The sequence below is a fragment of the Vombatus ursinus genome, unplaced genomic scaffold (assembly GCF_900497805.2).
Source record: "Vombatus ursinus unplaced genomic scaffold, bare-nosed wombat genome assembly UNPS02014797.1, whole genome shotgun sequence".
NCBI classification, from domain to species: domain Eukaryota; kingdom Metazoa; phylum Chordata; class Mammalia; order Diprotodontia; family Vombatidae; genus Vombatus; species Vombatus ursinus.
Genome location: NW_020954575.1, coordinates 6,452,396 through 6,475,513, shown reverse-complemented (window position 1 = coordinate 6,475,513; position 23,118 = coordinate 6,452,396). Strand labels below are relative to the sequence as shown.

General features: G+C 44.3%; 1 protein-coding gene across 1 annotated transcript in view; it reads right to left on the bottom strand.

The window, feature by feature from the left end:
* Positions 1–11,642: 11,642 nt before the first annotated feature.
* The window catches only part of CUEDC1 (CUE domain containing 1), a 33,097-nt gene continuing 21,621 nt past the window's right edge, over positions 11,643–23,118 (bottom strand). Inside the window, exons 7-10 of the mRNA XM_027870501.1 lie at positions 22,646–22,739; positions 21,621–21,679; positions 20,027–20,097; positions 11,643–14,834 (exon numbers count right to left, since the gene is read on the bottom strand). Coding sequence (XP_027726302.1) covers positions 20,030–20,097; positions 21,621–21,679; positions 22,646–22,739 — 221 coding nt within the window. The 3' untranslated portion in view covers positions 11,643–14,834; positions 20,027–20,029. The remainder of the gene's footprint in view (positions 14,835–20,026; positions 20,098–21,620; positions 21,680–22,645; positions 22,740–23,118) is intronic.

Genomic DNA, 23,118 nt, shown 5'->3' with positions numbered 1-23,118 from the left:
CCTCTAGATCCAGGTCTTTTGGCAAGCCCAGCCAGGATTAGGGTTCATCTTTCTGCTGGTGGTCACCCTTTGTGATGCACCCTTTTGCTGGCAGTAAGTTCTGAGGCAGCCACATTTTACTTATCATCCTTTGAGGTTCAACTCAGGGCCATTAGACTGTGAGCTTCTTGAGGGCGGGAATTGTATTCTACCTCCTTTTGTATCCCCAGTGTTCAGCAATGTACCTTGGCCCAAAGTAATCACTTAATAAATGTTTATTGATTGATTGAAGTCCCTTGGAAAGTGTGCTCTCTCTCTCTCTCACACACACACATACACACACACACACTAGGTGGCACACTGGTCTGCCTCAGTTCCTTCACATGTAAAATGGGGATAATAATAGCACCCGCCTTCCAGAGTTGTGAGGATCAAATGAAATTGCAAAATAAATGCTATTTCTTATTCTAGGAGCTCAGTGATAAACACATAGCTCAGTATTTCCAGGGACAGCTTCATGGGTGCCCACCAATTACAGAATGACTGAACAAGCCATTGTATATGGCTATTCATTGTGGTGGTGGTAGTGGTGTCATTTCAGTGATGTCCAATTCTTTATGACCCCATTTGGGGTTTTCTTGGCAAAGATACTGGAGTGGTTTGCCATTTCCTTCTTCAGCTTGTTTTAGGAGGCAAACAAGGTTAAGTGACTTGCTCAGGGTCACACAGCTAGTAAGTGTCCGAGGTCAAATTTGAACTCATGAAGATGAGTCTTTCTGACTCCAGGGCTGGTGCTCTGTGCGCTATGTCACCACCTAGCTGCCTGTATGTGGATGTAATGAACTATTACTGAGACCTGAGAAACAATGGATAGGAGGAATTCAGAGAAATGTGGCTAAACTTGTATAAACTGGTTTGGAAGGAAATGAGCAGACACAGAACGACAGTATACACAGTGACTTCAAGAATGTAAATGAAAACAAAAATAAAGGAAGTATGAATTCAGAGTCAATCAAATGACCAGTCTTGCTTCCAGAGGGCTTCTCTCCTTTTGCCAAAGATGTGGGGCCAAGGGTGCAGAGTGTGTCACAAGCATGCATCGTCAGACCTAGCTTCTGAGTGGACTGGCTTGATTTAACTTTTCCTTTAAGACAAATAAGGGTTCTGTCAGGGAGTGTGTTGGGAAGTGACTTGTCTAAAAGGCTTCAGTAAACTTTTTTTTTTTAAGTGATCAGATTAGAGAGACAGTATAATATAGTGAAAAAAAATATTACCTATGGAGTTGATGGGCCTGCATGTAAGCCATTCTTACTACTTATGTGACTTCGGGCAAGTCATTTATCCTGTCTGGGCCTCAGTTTTCTCATCTCTAAAATGGACTTTGATGATCTCTATATTAGAGTTCTTTTAGAAGGCTCTAAATCATGGGATCCTAGGATAATGAAACTGATAACAAAGTAGAAGGTCTAGGATATATGTACCCTTTTCATTAATAGAGGTATCACTCTACGTGGATCTTTCCTCCTTCTCAACGTCTGTGGCCTCAGGAACGTGCTTTGACACTTAGCTGTGACTCTGTGCTACCATTACGGTCCTTGTCCTGGTTTTGGCTATTCCCGTTCCTCCCCCAGGACCTAACACACACTACTTAGTAGATGTTTGTCGAATGAATGTGTTCTCTTGGCCCTCTCACCCTCCTCCCAGTGGTTTCCTTGAGGGCAGAAATCAGACCATTTGGATATCTCCATAATGCCCAACAAACACTAGTGCCTAGTAAACACTGCATATTTGTGTCCTAACTGTGTAAAAGAATTGAAGGAGAGAATGCAGGAGGTTAGAAGACAGGACCAAGTAGAAAGGGGAAGAGAATATGAGGGAGTGAGCTAGATGAGGAGACAAGGGAGGAAGGCTCCTAAGAAGGAAGGCATGGTTGAGCAGTGGAAGGACCCCTGGAGCCTGGAGTCAGAGGACCTGAATTCCAATCCTGACTGACATTTATTACTTATGTAACCTTGGGTAAATCACTTCTACTATCTGGGCCTTGGTTCTCTCAATTGTAAAACAGGGTGATGACTGGATACCTATTAAGGTCCCTTCCAGCTCTGAATCTATGAGACAGATAGGGGAAATGCTGAAGGCTGGTTACTCCTCTCATTCCCTAACCCCCTATGCACCCAAAAGGCCAGGAGGAATAGTCACCATTCTCCTTACTGCCCACTGCCCCCTCTGGAGCCTCCTTCAGCCGTCCTTACTCAGCTACTCTCTCATCTGAGGTTCACCCCATCCAGATTCTTCCTGTAGTGAGCTACCAGCTCTGAGGCTATTATCCCTTCTTTCTCTAGGAATTCAGTACCCGGCTCCCAATCTTCCTCTCCACCCCACAATCTCTGCCTTCATACTAGAAACTTCAATATATGTGTTGATGTCCCCTTCCAGAACCCTGGACTCCCAGTTCATCCACCTCCTCGATACACACACACTTCCCTGTAGCTCAGTCACTCACATGGGATGACCATAGCTTAGATCTCACAATCACCCATAACTGCCATTCCTATTATTTTGAAATAATTCCTTTCAGATAATAATCTCCTGACTTTCCACCTCAGCCTCATTCCTTCCAAACTATTCTTTCTCCTTAGCGCAACCTTCAGCCCCTCATCCCTTCTTCTTCACCCAGTCTGCCATCCTTGCTCTGGCTTCATTTTCCTCCCTTAACGTGGCCCAAAGTTAACCAATTCAATTATACATTGTCCTCCACCTTTAACTTCTTGCCCCCTTTTCCTAGTACCATTCATTCTTTTCCATTCTCAGTCCTCGATCATCCTCCCCTGTCACCTCCTCCCCTCCACCACACACACACACACACACACACACACACACACACACACCTTCAGATCTTTTGTTCATCTTCAGAAAGTGCTGAACAGTGCTGGAGGAAGTCACAGGACCACAGATTTAGAGTAGGGAGGGTTCTTGGAGTCTAACCCTCTTATTTTTCAGATGAGGAAACTGGGATCCAGTTAAGTGACTTCCCCAGGGTCACATAGCTACTAAGTATGTGAGGTAGGATTCAAAATCAGATCTTCATTTCATTATGCTGAGTAGTTCTACTAGAAATTCGGGTCATCCCATCTCAACTGGGCCCTTAGTACTGCACAACAATGATTTGGTACTTTCTTGTTCTCCTCAGCAGCTATCAAAAACCTTTTCTTCTCTCCTCAAGCCTCCAACACCATCCTTCTCTCTCTCAGTAGATGTCCAGTGGGTGTCCTTTACTGAGAAAATCTAGACTATCTATGGTAAATTTTCCTCATTTTCTCTATTCCACACTGAAATCCCCCACGTACCTTCACCCCTCTTCTCCTCTTCTATTACTGCCTCTGAGGAAGAAACAGCACCTCCATTAGCCTTTGATCTTTACAGGAGTGAATGATCCAAGGCCACCCTTTGGCACTGGCCAAGTAATCTTGAGGCTGGCCTCCCAGGGAAGATTTAAGCTCGTATAAAATGAGTTATTATTCTATATGCCTGTGTCCCTTTCTTTTGTTCTCATTCCTAAAGATGTCCTCTTCTTTCCAAGGCCACTTCCTCTGGTGTTGCTCTCAGTTCCACCTCCACCCAATGCCTCCAGTAGCTTGCCTATGAATCTTTCCCCTTCTCTCCTTTTTCATCTTCTATCTTTCTCTATCTACTGGCTCCATTCTTGTTGCACACAAATTTTCTCAGTTCTACCCCAGCCTTAAAGAAATCCTTCATTTGAACAAATAAAACAATTTCTACAATAAAAACAACATTATAGAGGCAAACAATTTTGAAAGGCTTAAGAACTCTGATTAATGCAAAGGCCAAACAACCAATGATGTAGCTCTGCTGGCAGAAAATTGAGAGGGTGCAGATTGAGACATACGCTTTTGGATGGGACCAGCACAAGAATCTGTTTTGCTTGACTATGTATATTTGTTACAAAGATTTTCTTTTGTTTTTTTTTTAATGGAGGTGGAAAAAAGATAAAATAAAAATGGGGGTGGGCGAGGGAGAGAAAAAATAGATTTTTATTCATTGAAAAAAAATTTTTTTTAAATCCTTCATTTGATCTTGCCAAATCTATATCAAGCAGTCTTCCTATGTCTTCCTTTCCTTTTACTGCCAGACTCCTAGAAAGAACAGTCAGCATTCAGTGCCTCCACTTCCTCAAAGTCACTGCAATCTGACTTCTGGAGCCTGAGCCCCAACCCAACATTCTATTGCAGCTGCTGTCTCCAAGGTTACTGGGTTCTTATGGCCTTTTCTCAGTCTTAATCCTTCACCTTCTCTGCAGCTTTGGACACTGTTAACCATGCCCCACCCCCTTTGACATTGGTCTCTCCTCATTCTCCTCCAGTCTGCCTCCTGGTTCCTCATTTTTCTTTGCTGAATAATTTTTCACCTCCCACACCCTTGGCATGGGTATCCCGTCAGGGCTGTGTCCTGGTTCCTCTTCTTTGCTCTCTCTATATTCCCTCGGTGACCTCATTGGTTCCTTTGGGTTCAAATATTGGATCTATGCCAATGACTCCCAAATCTATAGACTTAGCCTTGTACTTTCTCTCTCCCTTGAACCTCAGTCTTGAATTGCCAGCTTTCTGATGGACATCCCGTACCTGAATGCCTCATAAGGTATTTCAAACCCAACATTAAATTCAGTTCAGCAAAATTATTTACTAGGTGATGAGGATAAAAAGACAAAAATGAAATCATTCCCGTCTTCAATTTACATTCTGCTTAAGGGATACACCATAGGGTCATTGAATCATACAGCTTGAATTGGAAAAGACTTTGAGATCATCTAATCCAAACATCAGATTTTACAGATGGGGAAACTGAGGCTGAGAGGATATATGACTTGCCAAAGATCACAAAGGTAGTATGTAGAAGAACCCAGGTCCTCGGACTTCAAATCCAGCACTCTTTCCCTTGGGCCTATGTACCAAGATTAGTAAATATAGAGTAATTTTAGGAGAGAGAGAACATTAACAGATAGATGGGGTCAGAAAGGGCTTTCTAAGTTTCTTTGCCTTCTGCTTATCTGTGTATATACCATTTAGAAGGTAAACTCCTTGATGGCAGAGATTTTGTCTTCCCTGGCTCTAACAGACAACAAATGTTTACTGAGCTGAATTGAGGCTAGAGATGGTCTCCTAAGCTCAGCCAGGGGTTACTGTTGCTTCCTTCTGTATCCCTTTGTATCTTCCCCAGGGGCATGTAAAGGAGCCAACTGCAGAACATGTGCTTCATCTTTTGCAAAGCATTTTCCTTGCAGTCCTGCAAGGGAAGGGACGCAAATACCACCATTCCTGTTTGTTGCCAGGCCTGTTAAATGGTCGCAGCCGCGATTCTTTTCAGAGCTCCTGGTTTGTGTTTTCCGTGACTGTTCTTATGTTGTGTATGAGGCTAGGTTTGCTTCTTGGAAATTGTAACCACAAATGCCATCCTTCCTCTGGGGAATGTCACTGAATTGATATTGCTTGCCAGAAAACATATATACATACACATATTTAAAGATAGATACATTATGCCTCTCCCGGTTAGGATCCTTGTGTTTTAGAAGTCTGTTCCCCTCTTCCCAAAGAAATCTGGCATCCACAAACCCCCTCCAGGGGTACATGAATCACTTTCGGGGGGCATCCATTAACTTGGATGGAAAAAAAGCGTCTTTATTTTCACTAAATTCTAACTGAAATTTAATATCTCCTGTTAATTATTATAATGTTATATATATCATTATATATATAATATAATGTTAAACATTATTCTAAGAAGGAGTCCATAGGCTTTACCAGACTGCCAGAGGGGTCCGTGATACTCACACAGAAAGACAAGAATCCTTGCCCTAGAGAATATGAGTTAGCCTTCATAGGTAGAATCCCCAGGGAGATGGGGGGAGTTATAAGCACTTTGATCTTTCCTGGAGGAACAGCCCAAGAGCACCCTCCAGCGCTGGTCAGGCAGTTTTGAGGCTGGCCTCCCAGGGAAGATTTATGCCCATATAAATTGGCTACTATCTATCATTTTAATTGTTTCTCCCTTTGTTCTCATCCCTAAAACTGGTTGAGAAGTCCCTCCTTGTTTCCCTAAGCACAACCTTGTAGCCTAGCGTCCACCCAGGCCCCAAATAGTCCTGTGTCACCTGGGGCTAGAGAACCCTTTCCTCTCCATCCCTCTGGTTAGCTAAACTTGAGTAAATTGGGAAACATTCTAATTCCTCATCTTCTTCCCTTTGGCCAATTAGTGTGCTCAAAGATCTCAAAGCATACATATGGAAACTGAGGTAACAGAATATCTAACTCTCCACCAATCACCATCCTGAAACCCTTCCCCCCAAAGGATAGAGCATTCTTAAAACATTTCAGAGATGGAACCTTTACTGTACAAAAAGAGAAAGGCAGGAAGCTGTCTTTGAAGCTTCTACACCACCACCTAATCTGGATCCAAATTTGGGGGACCACAGCGTCCCAGTGCCATCTTTAGTCGTCTGTAGAGAACATCCCATAATAAAGTTTCTTGGGACGTAGAAGTCTCATGTACAGTGAAATGACTTGCCCAGTGACTTGCTACAGCTAGTAAGTGCCTGAGGCCGGATTTGAACTCAGGTCTTCCTGACTCCAGACCCCAGCACTCAGGGAGTAGCTACCCCTTGTGTATAGGCTTCCTCCTTTTTCTCTTCTCCGTTGTGTATTCAGAGTTACCACATTATCATTCCCAGAGAGGATTTAACTATCAAAGGATCCAAAGATCTTGGATATAACTTCGACACAGAACAAAAGAATTCACACCAAAAGCTTCCAGCTAATTAGGGCAGTGAGTGGCCCTAATTCCCCAAAACAAAGATTCCAAAAAGTTAAGTGACTTGGCACCAGTCAGTGTTGGAATTTAGACCCAATTCTAATTCCATATCCTATACTCTTCCCACTACACTGCACTGACTTAAACAACACTATACCAGGGGGCAGCTAGGTGGCACAGTGGATAGAGCACCGGCCCTGGATTCAGGAGGACCTGAAATCCAATCCGGCCTCAGACACATAACACTTACTAGCTGTGTGACCCTGGAGAAGTCACTTAACCCCATTGCCTAGCCAACAACAAAACAAAACAAAAAAAACAAAAACAAAAATACTGTACCAGGAGCCAAGAGACCTATGCCTGTGTTCTAGCTTGGCCATTAACGAACTCTGTGGTCTTGAGTAAGTCATTTCAGTTTCTTTCTGTACAAATGAGGTAGTTGGACTAGATGCTGTTCATTTGAAAAAGATCTGGGAGTTTTCACATACAACAAAGTTCAATACAAGCCAACAGCATTGATTTGGCAGCTTAAAAAAAAAGAGAGACCTTTGGCTACATTAAGAGGGGAATAACCCACTATATTCTGTCCATGTCAGACCCCATTATCTGGAGTATACTATTCGAATCTTGGTGCCATATTTTAGAAAAGACCAATGTCTTTCATTACATTAACTAGAGGAAATTATCCCCGAGAGTGTGGCCAAATCGGTGAATAATAATAACAATAATAACTAACATTTATATAGCACTTTAAAGCTTGCAAAGCATTTTCCAAATATCTTATTTTGCCCTCACAAGCTTGGGTGGTAAGGCATTGTTATTATTATTCCTCATTTTACAGATGAGGAAACTGAGGTGGACAGGTTAAGTAACTTGTCTGAGGTCACATGACTAATAAGTAACTGAAGTAAGATTTGAACTCAGCTCTTCCCGACTCCAGGTTCATCACTTTGTCACCTGGCTGTCTGGTGAAAGTCCTCGAGATCATAGCACACATGGTTTAAGTTTAAGGAAGTGAAAATATTTAGCCTGGAAAAGAGGAGAGTTAAGGAAGCTATGATAGCTTTATTCAAGCATTTGAAAGACTGTTACACGAAAGAGGGATTAGAATTGTTCCACCTGGCCCCAGAGGCAGAACTAGGAGTGAGGTGGAAACTTCAAAAATAAATATTTAGGTTTTCTGTAAGAAAAAAAGCAACTTTCTAACAATTAGAGCTCTCCCAAAGTGGAATAAGTTGCCTTAGTAGGTAGTAAAAATTCCCATCATCAGGAGTCTTCAGGAAAGGCTAGGTGACCGTCATTTGTTGGGTATGTGGCAATAGAATATCTTCAGTCAAGCATGTATTGGACCAGCTGGCCTCTAAGGAACCTTCCGATTTATATTCTGTGACTAAATGATCTCTAAGATCTTGTCTAGTCCCAAAATTCTAAGTCTAGACCTGTAAGAGAATTAAAAGTTTTGGCCCTACCTGTGTGGCCTTGGGCAAGATATTCTCTGGACCAGAGTTTCATTACCTGTAAAATGAGAGGCTTGAACTAGATAACCTATGAAGTCCTTTCTGCCTCTGAATCTATGTGCCTTTGATCCATAGGGGAAAAAAAGAGATTAGAATCTAGATGCCTTTAGCTTACTGTAGGGAAAATGGGTGATTCAACCTTTGGAGCATCCAGGCGTTGTTGCTTCTATCATCGGCCACCAGGTGGCAGTCAATCCTCCCAGCTGCTCTTGACTTTCTTACTTTCTTCTGCAGCTGGCCTGTCCCAGGAACTCTTTATAGATAGAGCAGCTAATGCCAAGGCTATCGCTCCGGCATTGAATAGGCTTTTCACAAGAGAAAGCATTTCCAGGAATTTGACTTCTGAGACATTCCAAGAACGGCTGTTGTTCTGAAAGAGGCATTTCTAGACTCTTGGGTTCCCCTCCCCAGCCTCACTGACTCTGTTCACCACTTTCCTCCCCTCCCACCCTCCACCTAAGGCCATCTTGACTGCCAGCTGGACTTCAGGGCCTCTGTACTACCTGTGGCCATCAGAAATGAAAACTGAGATGTCCCCTTCTCCCTTCCCATGCTCTATCCCCCCCCCCACACGCCCACTATGTCCACAGTCCTCCACACACTCCGCGCTTATGGGGAGCACAGGGGACAGAAGGTAGGAACAGGCTCAGTTTTAGCTGCAGAACCAACCCTAGCCAAAGTGTGGTTGGTGGGAGTTCGCTTAGTCTTTAGCACCTTCCTTTGGTCCATTTTGACTCTGGGCAGCACTTGCCCCCTCCACCCAAAAAAACACCAAACTCACTTTTCCATTCCCTTCCCTTCCCATCAAAATTAACCCATTTTCAGATAAGTCAGAAAACTAACCCAGCATTTCCCAAATGAATTTAGCCCTAATATAATTATGGGCTTGAAATGTTAGGGAACCCATAAATGCTGGGTTGGGGGGCAGGGGGAGAGGGCAGACCACAGGTAGAATGACAGAGAGAAGAGGAAGTGGGGAAAATGTTAAAGCAAAATTGAGGAAATTAAAGCTATTTTATACCAAAAATTACTGCACATGAGTAATGTTGATGTATACATTTTATACTTTAGAAGGGAAAAAATCTTTACTCAAAAACCTTTCATGTCTCCCCTTTGCTATTAGGATAAAATGAAAAATCCTCAGTCTGGCATTTAAAGTTCTTCACAATCTGACTCTGACCGACTTTTCTGGTCTTATTTCATATTACTCCCTACTCTTGGCCACAGTCAAAATGTTGTGTTAGCTGGTGCTGGTACATGACCTTACATCTCCTGCATTTGGGCTTCTCTGGAGTCTAGAACATACTGTCTCCTCACCTCCTCTACCCAGACACCAATCCCTCACTTCCTTCAAGACCAACTCAGGTATTACCTTCTAACGTGAGGCCTTTCCTGGCCCCAGCTCCCCTCCCCAATCCAAATTATGATTACAACTATCCCTCTTTAAATTACTTCGCATATGCTCTGTATTTACTTGTATATGCTTTTTATTTGCCCCTCCCCTTCCCCCAAGAAGGTGAGCTCTTTGAAGACAGGAACGCTGCTTTTATCTTTGTATCTCGCCCTTCTTACACGTGGGAGTTGCTTAATAAGAATGAACTGAAATATTCTCGTGGAACCCCTATTTCTGGTGCACAGAGAATCGGAATTCCACAGAGCAGTTTGGAAAACAGGAACTAATCTTTCCTCTGATAATAGATATTAGCCCAGTTAATATGTTACTATTCTAGTTAACATTTGCATTTTAATGGCCCCCTCTTAGAACCTGTTTCTTGACTCAAACAATTCTAATGGTGGCAAAGGCAAACTAAAGCAGCCACTAGGGAGATGCTTTTGCGTAGGTGTCCTGCATTTCACAGCATGACCTTGTGGACACCTGCCTATTTCTTCTCTGCATGTTCAGTGCTGCTCCATCCTAGCTGCCTTCTCCCACTTTGCCCCCTCTGCCCGAAGCATTCTCCTTCATCTCCAAACCAGCCCCTGTCCCTTTCCTCCGTCCCTCTCCTACTTGGTCGTCTGTCCTGGCTAGCAAGAGAGACCTTCCCTTGGGAAGATGAAGCTGCTCTAGTCATCCATAGTGGGGACAACTGGAGCAATCACCCCATTCCCAGAAGTAGAAAAGGCCAAGGATTTCTGGAGTCAAAAAATCCTTGGAATAGAGGAAATCTTAAAAATCACCTCATCCCAGAACCTGATTCCAAAGCCTATACTCCTCCTGAACTTCACTTTCATGACTCAGCTGCTGTCTCACCCTAGTTCATCCCTGTGGCATGCCTGCCCCCTCCTCCTATTAGTGAATTCCTTGTAAGGGGGGCCCCTCTATTTTGGGGAGAGACCCCAGCCAGCCATGCCCCCTCCCAGCTCTCCTTCTGACTCTAGACTTCCATACTGTGCCCCCACACCAATACCTTCCACCCTACACTTCTTCTTAGTTTCATTTTCTGTGTTGTCTCCCCCCATAGTATATAAGCTCCTTGAGGGCAGGGGCTGTGTTTCTTTTTTGCTTCTACTTGTATCTCCAGCACTTAGTATAGTGCCTGGCACATAGTAAACAACCAATACATGCTTTGTTGCCTTTTTTTGTCTTAGTTCCAAACACCTGTGTTTGAGTGGACCCAGGTACTAGGTGATCCAGCACTTGTAGTGACTTTGTTCCAAAAGACCCCAATCTAACAAAAAAAAATTCGTGTTTGACTTGGGAATAAAATTATATAATGCTTTTGTAAGAGACCAGACTTCCCACTTGTGTTTTGCTTAAGCTAATAGCAAAAGTAGTTTACCTTCCCTAAGCAAACACAGGCTGGGTGACAGGAAGAGGACAGCCTGGGGAAAGGTGCTTGGTGATGGGAGAAGCCAAGCAGATAATTAGGAGTCCACCAACCTGGAAACAGGTATCACCGTCCTTGTGCAAGGAGTCTCTTAATCCCTTAGAAATGCACCTTCCTATAGAATAAATGGGGGGCAGGATAGGATGAAGGGAAATATACTTAGTTTTTCACAACATGACTATACATCTATAACCTGTATCAAGATGCTTGCCTTTTCAATGAGGGTGGGTGGGGAGGGAGGGAGAAAATTTGTAACCTAAAGTTTTAAAAACACATGTTAAAAAAATTTTTTTTAAAAGCCTTAAAAATTAAAAAAAAAAAAAAAGAAATGCACCTTCCTGGAGAAAAAGCTGGGGCAAGAAAATGGGAAAGAAGCCGGAAATGAAGAAGAAAGGAAGTGGATGTCCTGGGCCTCAGGTCCCTTGAGGTCAGTCTTGTCCCCAGGCTTCCTCCTGCTGTCCTGCTGGGCCCACTCAGCTCAGACCAGGACTGGAAGTTAAGAGTACACCATGACTTTATTATACGAATTCCTATTAAACATCTTTAAGAAAAAACAACAACAACAACACGTGTGGAAACAAAACCTAATATAGCAACCAGCACTCACAAAGCTCAAGATGGGGTTTCCACCTTAGGAATTCCCCAAGTGCTTGGGGGTTTGTTTGTTTGAAGAATTTTCATATATTCCTCACTGCACAGACTTTGCGAGAAGTGAACTTTTCAATTGCAGGAGAAATGAGTCTCTGAATGTAGCTTACTTTGGCTACTTTCATCTCAGCATCCTTCTCTCCCCTCTCTTGTGAGATTCAAGAGAGACTGGGGCAGGGTGGGTGTTTTGTTTTCCATTTAGTTTTGGATAATGTGATTGCCAAGGCAGGTCCTTTCCCTGTCTGATGGGGAATAATAGATTCCAGGAGCCCCAGGGTGAGGACCCTCAGATTTCTCTTGGGCCTTTAACCTGTTCCAAATTGTTATTGTGGAAGGGGCAAGAGCTGTCCCTCTGGCTGACTGGGGGTGGGGGCATTGGCCTCTAGATGGAAGGGTCTGGCAACTTTGGAGCCTTGCTCTCTTCTCCTTGTCCATGCAGAGCTAGAAGGAAGGCAAAAGGGGATGGGGAAGCCTTGGGGGAAACCTCAAAACCGAACAGATCCTTTTGCTGGTGGGACCTGGGTGAGGAGGAGAGCTTGGCAGTTGCGAGGGAAAGGGAGGAGAAGAGCAAAAAGGAGGGAGGAGAAAAAGGAGGAAAAAAAGGTGGCCTTCCCCTCCTCAGCTGTGAATTATTCATTCCTGTGCCAAGGCGCCTTCTGTTACCTGTGGCCCCACTCCAGCTTCACCCCTAGCAACCTCTGCACACTCTTCCAAACTTGGTTACATTTCATAAGCGGTTCCTCTCCCCCTGGTAGCTGCAGGCACATTCCAGGGCCTGGGCCTGCCAGCTAGCAGACCTGAGCACATTCCAGGCCCAACCACTGGCCAGGGGGGCCGCCCACTGTGGAATCCTTCCTTCTTTGGGCCCACCAAGGTTTGGGGAAGAAAGCACTGCAACTTTGGAGCAGGAAAAATCATGAGTCTGTAAACCCTTCCCCACCCCCATAGTCACATAGTCTCTCTCTCTCTCTCTCTCTCTCTCTCTCTCTCTCTCTCTGTCTCTCTCTCTCTCCTCACTAGGGGAAAGAATACTATAAGAATAATCTCATCACTTTATCTTGGCTTAGTGCTAACAGAGGTCCCCCCTAAATCAGCTATAGACTTCCTCCTACTACCCCACCATTAACAACAAAGCCCAGGCTCCACACTGGGCAGTAGAGATTTAATGCTTTAGTGAAGCTGGAAGCCCCTCCCCTCAAAGCTCTTTCTTTTCCTAGCTTCTAGATTCCTCAGATCAGCTTCTCCCCATCCCAGTGCCAACCCACTAATGTGAAGAGGCAAAGAGAGTGAACTCCCTGGGACAGTGAGGAGGTAAGCGAGTGGGTGGGTAGGCAGGCCCCCCGGAGAGCTTCCTCCTGAGAACAGGTTTCCTCCCCACCCCAAACAGGACTCAGCCTGCACCTCTGCTCTGAGGCCAGCTTTCAGGGATAAGTGGGTGATAACCAGGGCAACTCCACCCCTTGCCCCTGCACACCGCATGAAAAAATAGCTGTTCCCCTACTGTTCTTTCTAGTTCCGAAGGTCTCACAGTTTAACATTTTCTGCTTATGGGCGTTGAGCCTCCCTCAGGACCTAGCAGTCAGCTTAACACCAGTGCTCCCCTGAGGATAGGGGAAACCCGCCCTCTCCACTGCCAGCTAGACTCCAGGATTCTATCCTAGAGCCCCTCTCCCTTCCTTTCACTTTTCCCACACCAGCCTAGCCTGGCAGGGGATCCCAAACTTAGGCGTCTAGCCCAGAAGTCATCCCAAAGCAGAGCACTGTCACCATGCCCAAATCTCTCTGCCTCCACTGATTCCACATTGGACAACTTGCCTCCATTCTGTTTCCCAGCAGGAGTAAGGGAAGCAAGTGCTCCAACCTGCCCTTGTCCTAACTCTAGACTGTTATAGAGGGTACCCTACCACCACCACCACCACCGCCACCACCCTCCAATGTGACAGTAGATAGCTCTCCCCGTGACACTGTTTCTCTGCTTATGGCACAGTGGGAAGAATACTGAACACAGAACTCTGAGCTTGGACTCAGAATCTGAGTTCAAATCCCATTTCTGCCAAAAAACAAAACAAAACAAAGAACTTGTGTAACCTTCGGTGAATCAATTAATTTCTCTGGGCCCCAATTTCTTCATCTGGAAAATGAATGGGTTGGACTGGATGACTCTAAGGGCCTTTCCGGTTCTAAAGCTATCCCTCTATGCCCCTTCCTCTGAGAAAGAAGTGGCAACCTTAGAGTAGACCCTGGGGAAACTACTCCCAGGCAGGCTTTCTCGTACCACTCCCACCGAGTGGCTCTAGGGTCCTTGTGTCAGATCATCAACCCCTTCGGCTACCCCAGTCCAAGGGTGGTTTTCCCATCTGATACTGTTCCTTCATCTTGGCTGAGGGATCTCTGGGGAGGGGACAAGGATGGAAGATGGGTCTCGTCCTGAAAAACAGCGGCCAGGGGACCAGGAAAGGAAGAGAGCAGGGTGCCAGGAGTGGGGCAGGGAGGATTAGGTCATGTCTCAGACTCTTCAGTGGAGTCTAGACTAGTCTGAGAGAGAGATGGGGACTTGAGGGAGGAAGAAGAGGTTCCATTTTGTCCTTGCCCATATATTAACCTGGGCCTGTGCTTTATGTGTCCAGCCCTCCCACTGATTGGACCTGCTCCTTTAGGAGAGGAATGGTGGGAGGGAGGAAAGGGAAGCCAAGAGGCTACAGAGAGACATTAAAAAAAAAAAAACGGAGGGGAAAGTTCCCCTTTGCTCATTGCCCCTAAAACAACACAGCTACAAGAGAAGACTGTGATTGGCTGCTGCCCTTGGGGCCCCAGGTGCTTCCTCCAATCACAATATGGCAATACCAAAGTTCCAAAACCCTGCACAAGAGGGGAAGGACAAGAGGCATCTGGAAGCAAGGCTTCGGAGGAGCAGAGAAACTCGGTGCCTCAATGCTCAAACACCCTCCGTCTCACTGCAGCAGGTCTGGGCAGCTAAGGACAGGCCTTCACTATTTGGGCTGCCCCATTAGGACATTTCATCTCCGGTGAACTCCAGCACCTGGGGAAAAAAAATAAAAAAGGTTTTGTTGGAGTAGGTGAAAGAGAAGGATTTCCAAATGGCTTCCACTACTAAGTGAGTATCCCTGAGCACTAGACCGGCAGGAGACCCAGAACTCATGGACAGAACTTAACAAGGAAAGGATTTTGAGCACCCTTCTTTGGAGATTGTCAGAGTTCTCGATGGTCTCCCAGCTCCCGGGGTTCTTCCATCTATTGAGTTTCACGTGCAAATAGTGGTATTTGATCTGGGCTTTTGTTTTGACAGCTGAAGATGACAGTGGTGGGGGGGGGATTTTTAGGTAGAGGGAACAAGTAGATTAGATACATGTGAATAGTCCAACTTGACTGGAGTCTAAGTATATGGGGGCAAGAGCAAAAAATTGAACTTCATTCAGTAGATAATAGGGAGCTATTGAAAGTTTTTGAGTCCGGGAATAACTTAAACAGTGGATAGAGTGTTGGGCCTAGAGTCAGGAAGACTCATCTTCATGAGTTCAAATGTGGCCTCAGACACTTACTAGCTGTGTGAGCCTGGGCAAGTCACTTAACCCTATTTGCCTCAGTTTCCTTATCTGTAAAATGACCCAGAGAAGGAAATGGCAAACCACCCCAGTAGCTTTGCCAAGAAAAGCTCAAAATGGGGTCACAAAGAGTTGGACATGACTGAAAACCATAAGCAGAGCTTCCTTAGAAGTATCCTTCTAGTAGCCATGAGTAGAGTAGACTGAAAGGGAAAAGAAACTAGTTTGGAGAATGGTTATGAGGTCATTTTGATAGTTTGAGCAAAAGGTAATAAAGGGTCCAACTGTTCTGGAAAACAATTCGGAATTATATGAGGGGAAAAGTGATTAAAAAATCCCTGTCTATTGACCCAGGAGGTCAAACATAGAGGGGAGAAGGCCCCATTATTTACCAAAATGTTGGTACCAGCTTTTGTGGCAGCAAAATACTAGAAACTAAGTGGGTGTCCATCAATTATGGAATAGCTGAACAAACTGTGGTTAACGAATGTAATGGAATATTAGGAATATAATTGTCCAATTACATCGGACAATAAGAAGCAATGAATATGTGGAATTCAGAGGAACATGAGAAAACTTGTATAAACTAACACAAGGTGAAGTAAGCAATACCAGGAAAACAATCAACACAATGACTACAATAATATAAATGGGAAAGAAAAAAAAAAGACATTAAAAGACAGCTGAATGCTGAGTAATTGTAATGACTAATCTTGGCCCCAAGAAATGCACCTCCTTCCTTTCCTGAGAGATAGGAGACTGTGAATGCAGAATATTGCATATGCAGTCAGATGTGTCTGCTGGTTTTTCTTTGTTACAAAGGGAGACTCACTGAGTGGGAGAGGGGAATAGCTAGAAATAACTGTAGAAAAAACAAAATAGAAAAAACAAAAGGCAGCAATAAAGCATAAAAATATTTTTAAATAATAAAATTAATTTTTAAAGGCAATGTAGGCTTTGATGAGGCTGGAAGTGCACATGTAAAAGCAATAAATACCACAGGACTTATGGATATGGGGGAAAAGAGGGAAAAACAAGGATGATTTTGAGGTTTCAAGCATGAGTGACTAGTAGAATGGTGGTTCCATTAATAGATATGGATGGGGCCATTAGGAAGAGGAAGTGGTTTGGAGAAGGCAATGGTAAGTTCATTTTTAAGCATGATGAGTTTCAGTAGAGATATCTACCAGCTACAAGAGATGTCTAATTGGCTGCTGGAAATGAGACATTTGGGAGAGAGAAAAGAAAGACTAGAAATATAAATTTGAGGAGTAATGGCATAAAAATGATAATTGAGGTCATGGGAGTAGATGAAATTGCAGTGGGAGAGTGTGGAAAGAGAAGAGAAGAGTACCAAGGATGGAATCTTTGTCAACACTCATATTTTAGGGGAAGGAGAAGAGCTACTAGAAATAAAAAAAGAAAGAAGGGATTAAGAGGCAGAAAAAGGAACAGGTGCATATAGTGAAGCCAAGAAAAGAAGGTTATCAAGTAGTGTAAAATGCTATAGAGAAGTCATGGAGGATAAGGACTGAGAAAACCAATTGGATTTAAATATTAGAAGGTCACAAGTGACTTGGATCAAGGTGGAAATTGAAAGAAGTCGGATCAAATAGAACAAAGGAATAAATAAATGGAATAAGTTCATAAAGAAGAGTGAATGTTGATGACTATTGAGAATTTTAGCACTGAAGTTAGAAGATAAAATATAGCAATTAAAAGGAGTAGCAAGGATGAAGAAAGGCTTTTTTTAGGACTGGTGAGTTCTGAGCACTGTTTGTGGTTCAGAAGGAAGGAAACAGTTGAGACGGAGAAAGTGAAAATCCAAGACAGAGACAGACAGACAGAGGGAGACAAAGATGAGAAAGAGAGAGAGACAGAGACAGAGACAGAGATAGAGAAACAGAGAGAGACAGAGAGAGAGAGTGAGAGAGAGATATCCTGGAGGAGACAGTCAAAGAATGGGATCAGAATACAATGGGCAGGGTTAGCCTTGGCAAAGAGAAGAGATTCTTTTCCTGTGAGAATAGAGGAAAGTAGGAGAGGATGCATGAAGATAAGAGATATTGTGAAATATGGAAAAGGATTGCAGAGGAAGCTCACACTAGATGAATCCATCTCACACAAGTAGGAGGTCACATTATCTGCTGGGGGAAGGAGACTGAAGAGCAGGGAGTATGACAGGGAGTCAAGAAGAGACATCTAAAAGGACTGTTGGGCTACAGTGAGGGTCCAGCTGAGGGAGCAGTGCTCACACAGACAGGCTGTAGGTATCTCTGGTCTTTGCCCAGTATTCTGCATGTTTATTTTATTACCTCTTCTCCTATAAGCTCCCTGAGTTAAGGGATAGAACATCCTTCATAATGTCCATATAGAACACTACTGTACATGCTCCAACATTACACAATCTACTTATGCTATCCATTTGCTGAAGGTGACAACAATCCAGAAACTAGACCAATCTTGAGGCATGGAGAGGGACAGCTCTGAATGAGGAGCAGCTGTAACAGAGCAGGTGGAGGTGGCTCTCTTAGATGGTTGATCAGGCCCACTTTATCTAAGCAGAGCCCCAGGGAGAACGGATGTCTCCAAAATGCTACCTTCAATTGGTTCTCTAGACCAGGAGTTCCTAAACTTTTTCTGTTCATGGAGCTCTTCGGCAATCTGGTGAAGCCTATGGAGCCCTTCTCAGAGTAAATGTTTTTAAATACATAAAAATAAAAACCATAGAATTACAAGGAAACTGATTATATTGAAATAGTTATCAAAATATTTTTAAATAGGGTCAAAGACCTCAGGTGAAGAACCTTTGCTCTAAATGTTTCAAGTTTGGATAATTTTTCTTCTTGAGTAGACTGAGGTTGGTTAAAGGAATTGTGGACGTTTAGCCTGGAAAAAGAGAAGGCTTAAGGCAAATGAATGCTGTCTTCAAGTATTTGAAGGGCTGTCACATTAAGGACAGAACAGACTCTCAGATTAGATTAGACTGTTTGGCTCCAGGAGCAATGCATGGGAATTGCAAAGCAGCAACATGTAGACTCGATGTCAGGGTAAACTTCCTACCAATGAGAGCTGTTCAAAAATGGAATAGGCTGCTTGGGAGAGTGGGTTCTTCCACACTGAAGGTCTTTAAGTGAAGGCTGGATGACCACTGGCTCAGTGTGTTGTAGAAGAGATTTTTGTTCAATTATGAGTCGAATGACATGGCAGCTAAAATCCCTTCTAACTCTGAAATTCTGTGACTTGCTGAGTTTAAACCTCCCCAGGGCTTAGTCTTCTATTGCTGCTGTCTCTGTCTCTAGTGCTTAAATCTAGCTGAAGGGAAGAAACAATGCATCCTTTTTCACACCCAAAAGGCCAGCTCCATTGAGGGGAAAAAGAAAAGCCACAGTAAGAGGAAGAGAAAGAATGGCTTGGGACACCAAAGTCTTCAAGAAAGTCTTCAGGTGGTGCTGGTTTTTTATTTCTGTGTCCCTCTCTACACTGTGCCCTTTGCCTGGAATCCCTGCCTACCCATCCTTCAGGGCCTGGCTCAGACACCTCTTTCTCCATCAAGTCTTCTTTGGTTCTTCTTGGAAGTGATCTCTCCTTCTTTTGGACTCACCTGGAATTTTGTGCCTGTGAAGATGCCCTTTGACATTCTATTCGGTGTTGTGGTTATTTGTGTACATATCTGGTCTGAACTATGAGATGCATGGGAGTAGGTCCCATGTCTTTTTAAAAGATTTTTTATTTTTTCCCCATTTAGTAGTATTTTATATTTTCCAATTACATGTGAAGATAGTTTTCAACATTCAGTTTTATAAGATTTTGAATTCCAAATTTTTTTCTCCTCCCCTGCTCCCTCCCCAAGACAGCATGCAATCTGATATATGTGTACATGTATGTCATTACATATACGTGTACAGTCATATTAAACATATTCCCACATTAGTCATGTTGTAAAAAAAGAATCAGAACAAAAGGGAAAAACCACAAGAAAGAAAAAAAAACAAAAAACAAGAGAAAAAAGGAAGAATAGTATGCTTTGATCTGCATTCATATTCCATAGTCCTTTCTCTGGATGTGGATAGCATTTTCCATCATGAGTCTTTTAGAATTGTCTTAGACCCTTGCATTGCCGAGAAGAGCTAAGTCTATCAAAGTCGGTCATTGCATGATGTTGCTGTTACTGTATACAATGTTGTCTGGTTCTGCTCACTTCACCCAGTGGTCCCATGCCTTTTTCATCTTTTTATCTCTCATAGCAACTAGCCTTGAGCAGAGTGAGGGCTAAATAAATATGTGGTTTGAGAATGGATAATCAGTGAGCTGCTGACCAAAAGTGGTCCCAAAGCAGAGTCTAGGACCCCAGAAAGGTTATACCTATTTGGGAAGAGAAGGAGAATCACAGACTCTAAAACAGACCTCTGAGGCCATCTAGTCTAACCCCCTATTTTGCATATGAGGAAACTGAGACCCAGAAAGGTTAAGAGACTTGCCCACAGTCAAAATATATAGTAGGAAACAGAACTGGGATTTAAACTTATCATTTGCCCAGGTACAGATCCATTACTTCAGCTGGAGTTTGCCTCCAAATTCAGCACTCTCAGGGATGATACGGGTTGACTTAGAAGGATGCCCTGTAGACCCTCCAGTCTCAAACTGTGTCAGCAACACCCTGGCTTACCTCTTACTGCCCTTCTGTGGGTGCTTCCTCTTCCTTAAGTGTTTCCTGCTTCCTTGCCCGGAAGTCTTCATCTGAAAGGCAAGAAAGGTAGGTCTCACCCTTCCCTATCATTTGTAGCCCAGGCACAGACCCACCACAATAAGAAGTCTTCCCAGATTAGGAAAGAGAAATACCTCCATTCCCCCCACCCGACCCCCGCATGCTTTTCACATATATTGACCTTATTACTTAACCTCACACCATGACATCATCTGTGTCCTATGACCTTGTAGTGACCTAGGGTCTAGTCATAGCTCTGCCCCTAACTAGACATGTGACCTGAGAGCTGTAATTTCTACTTTTCTGGGCCTCAGTTTTCTCAACTAAAAACTGGAGAAACTGAACTGGAGGATCTTAAGGTCCCTTCCAGCATTCAAATCCTTCCACATCACATAAGACTCTTCTATTAGCCATGGATGGCCACTATCCATACCACTATCTCTTTCCATAAAAGCAAATAATTAAGAGTTGACCGAACTAAAATGCAACAGGTCTTTAGGTCTTCAAGCAGCATCTGGACAACCGCTTGTCGGGTATGTTCTCATGGGGGTTCCATTCACATATGGTTTGAACCAGTTGGCCACTAGAGTTTCTCCCAACTCTTTAAATTCTGTGATTCCATGAAGGACATCTCTTCTATATCCTAAATCTGAGCCCTGGCCTCTATCTTCCCCGCTAAAACCCCACAAAACAAAAAAAAAACCATCCAAACAATTCTCTCACAGCAGCCTCCTAGAGGTGTTCACTGACTAAACTTCTCAGTCACCCAGGATAGGCATCAAACAAGGTGTCTCTGTCTTTGTAGCCTAAGCATGAGGTTGGGATTAGGTTGTGGGCTAGGAGGAAGCAGCACTTTTTAGCCCACCCAAGCCTCAGAAGTTTAGGATAACTCAAGCTGAGTGAACCATCATGTTTGTTTTGGAGCCAAGGGCAGCAGCAAAGGTTTTCATGTTAACTCAGTCTGAAGGTTACTGGGGTCAGATGAGAGAGTCCATGGCCTACCTATCCTACCCTGGACACAATATGGCTGTGGGAAGAACACTGACTCAAGTCAAAGTATCTGGGTTCAAATCTTGCCTGTGATGCTTACTATCTGTGTAAACTTGGGCAAGACACTTAACCACCCCCCCCCCGGGCCTCAGTTTCCTCAACTGTAAAATGAAGGAGACAGGCTAGATGGCCTCTGAGGTGCCTATGACCCTTTGATCTTAGCTCAAGTTTACTAGTTCTTTTGTCATTGTGTGCTTCAAGGGAAGATGTGTGAAAGCAACACGAGGCTTTATTAGTGGCTGGAGCTTTGGAGAGCAGGGTAGTTTATCTAGTGCTTCTGGGTTCCAGCTGGCAAACTTCTACTAATTACTCTCCTTGAGCTCCTTCTCCAGTCTCTCTGTGCATCCCCAACCTTGCAATGTGCATAGAACCCTCCCAGCATCCTGGCTGAGAATGACCAGTTTCAAGGAGTTGACCGTGTTGGACAAGAACCCAAACATCAGCTCTCCACTCCTGGAAGTTTTGCCCCTCCTTCCTTCTCAGTCCCAGCAGGTTAAATCCTCACCACAGGCATGGCCTTCCACGTCATCCAGGAGATTAGCTGTAGATGCTGCAGTCCCCAGCCTGCCCTTGCATTCAGGAAAACCATTCAGTTGTCTGGCCCGTGCTGCTGTCAACATCCCACTCTGCTCCCTCCAGTCACCACCTACTAGTTGCCTATCCATGCCCTCTCCACCCACCGGCTCCCAGTCTAGATCCCAGAGTTCCTCTACTGAAGTTATCCTATCCTCTCTCCCCTTTGATTCCTCCTCCTTGAAGGAGAGATTGACTACAGAGCATGATGGTTGGTATGAGGTAACTGATGTCTCCTCTTGCCATATTATAATCTGTGACTCCCATTTCTCATAACACTCTCAAGGACCTTCACTCCTTATTCAGCATGCTCATCTATCTCCTTTAACTCCAGAGTCCCTACTCTGTATTGTACCCAGGCAAGGACTTGATAGGAATAAAAGAAAACCCTCTTATTAATGCATATGAGACAAAAGATGGGGCTTGAGCTTGATGTATCTGAAGTGAGGAGGTGGAGAGGTTTACGAATCACCTCAATTGGTGAAACAAGAAAATGAGATCGTTTGTACAAAGGTTGTGGGGTGGCTTCAAGTCTCCCTTAGCAGATGTGAGATGGTCCCTTGGCTTATCTCCATTCCTCTCCATTCCCGAGTCCTGTCCTCATCTCACCTCCCCACCATTCAAACACTGGGGCTAGGCAATATGAAAGGAGAACTACTGGTAATGAGGGACAATCAGAAACCAAAGGCTGAATTAAACTGACTGAGAAATGGGGCTCGGGAGCCCAGAATGACTAGGGGAAGTAGCTAGCCACAGAGAATCCAGTTAGGTGCCTCACCTGGTTTAAAAAACCACATTCATATCCTTTATTTTGAGCGCTCACACACACACACACACACACACACACACACACACACACTCTCTCTCTCTCTCTCTCTCTCTCTCTCTCTCTCTCTCTCTCTCTCTCTCTCTCTCTCTCTCTCTCTCTCCTGGCCAGGGAGGAGCTGGGAAGGATACGACTGGTGCTTCAACAACTGTTTTCTCTTTGTCTTCCTCATCTTGGTCTTCTCAGAGAAGGCCCTCGCAAGTTCAAACAACTTCCTCCGGGTGGCTGTGAGCAAAACAGGAGGGACAGGGAAGTGTAAACGACTCTTGTTGGCACTGAGGGGCCCGGGGACTTAACCCTCTCAGAACTAGAGGGGCAGAGGAAAGAAGTCCAGTCTGATTTTTCTTCTTGTTTCCCCTCTTTGGAGTTTAACTGCAGAAGGGACATGGAAAAAGGATACAGGGCTGGGGCGGAGAGGAAAGGGGGAACAGGTCTAAGAGAGGAGGAGGGCACAGTGCCGGGGAAGAGAAGGCACAGGGCTGGGAGAGAGGAGGAAGGGCAGGACTCAGGGAGAGGAAAGGGGAACAGATTAAGAGAGGAGGAGGACATAGTACTGAGGAAGAGGAAGGCATAGGGCTGGGAGAGAGGAGGAAGGGCAGGGCTG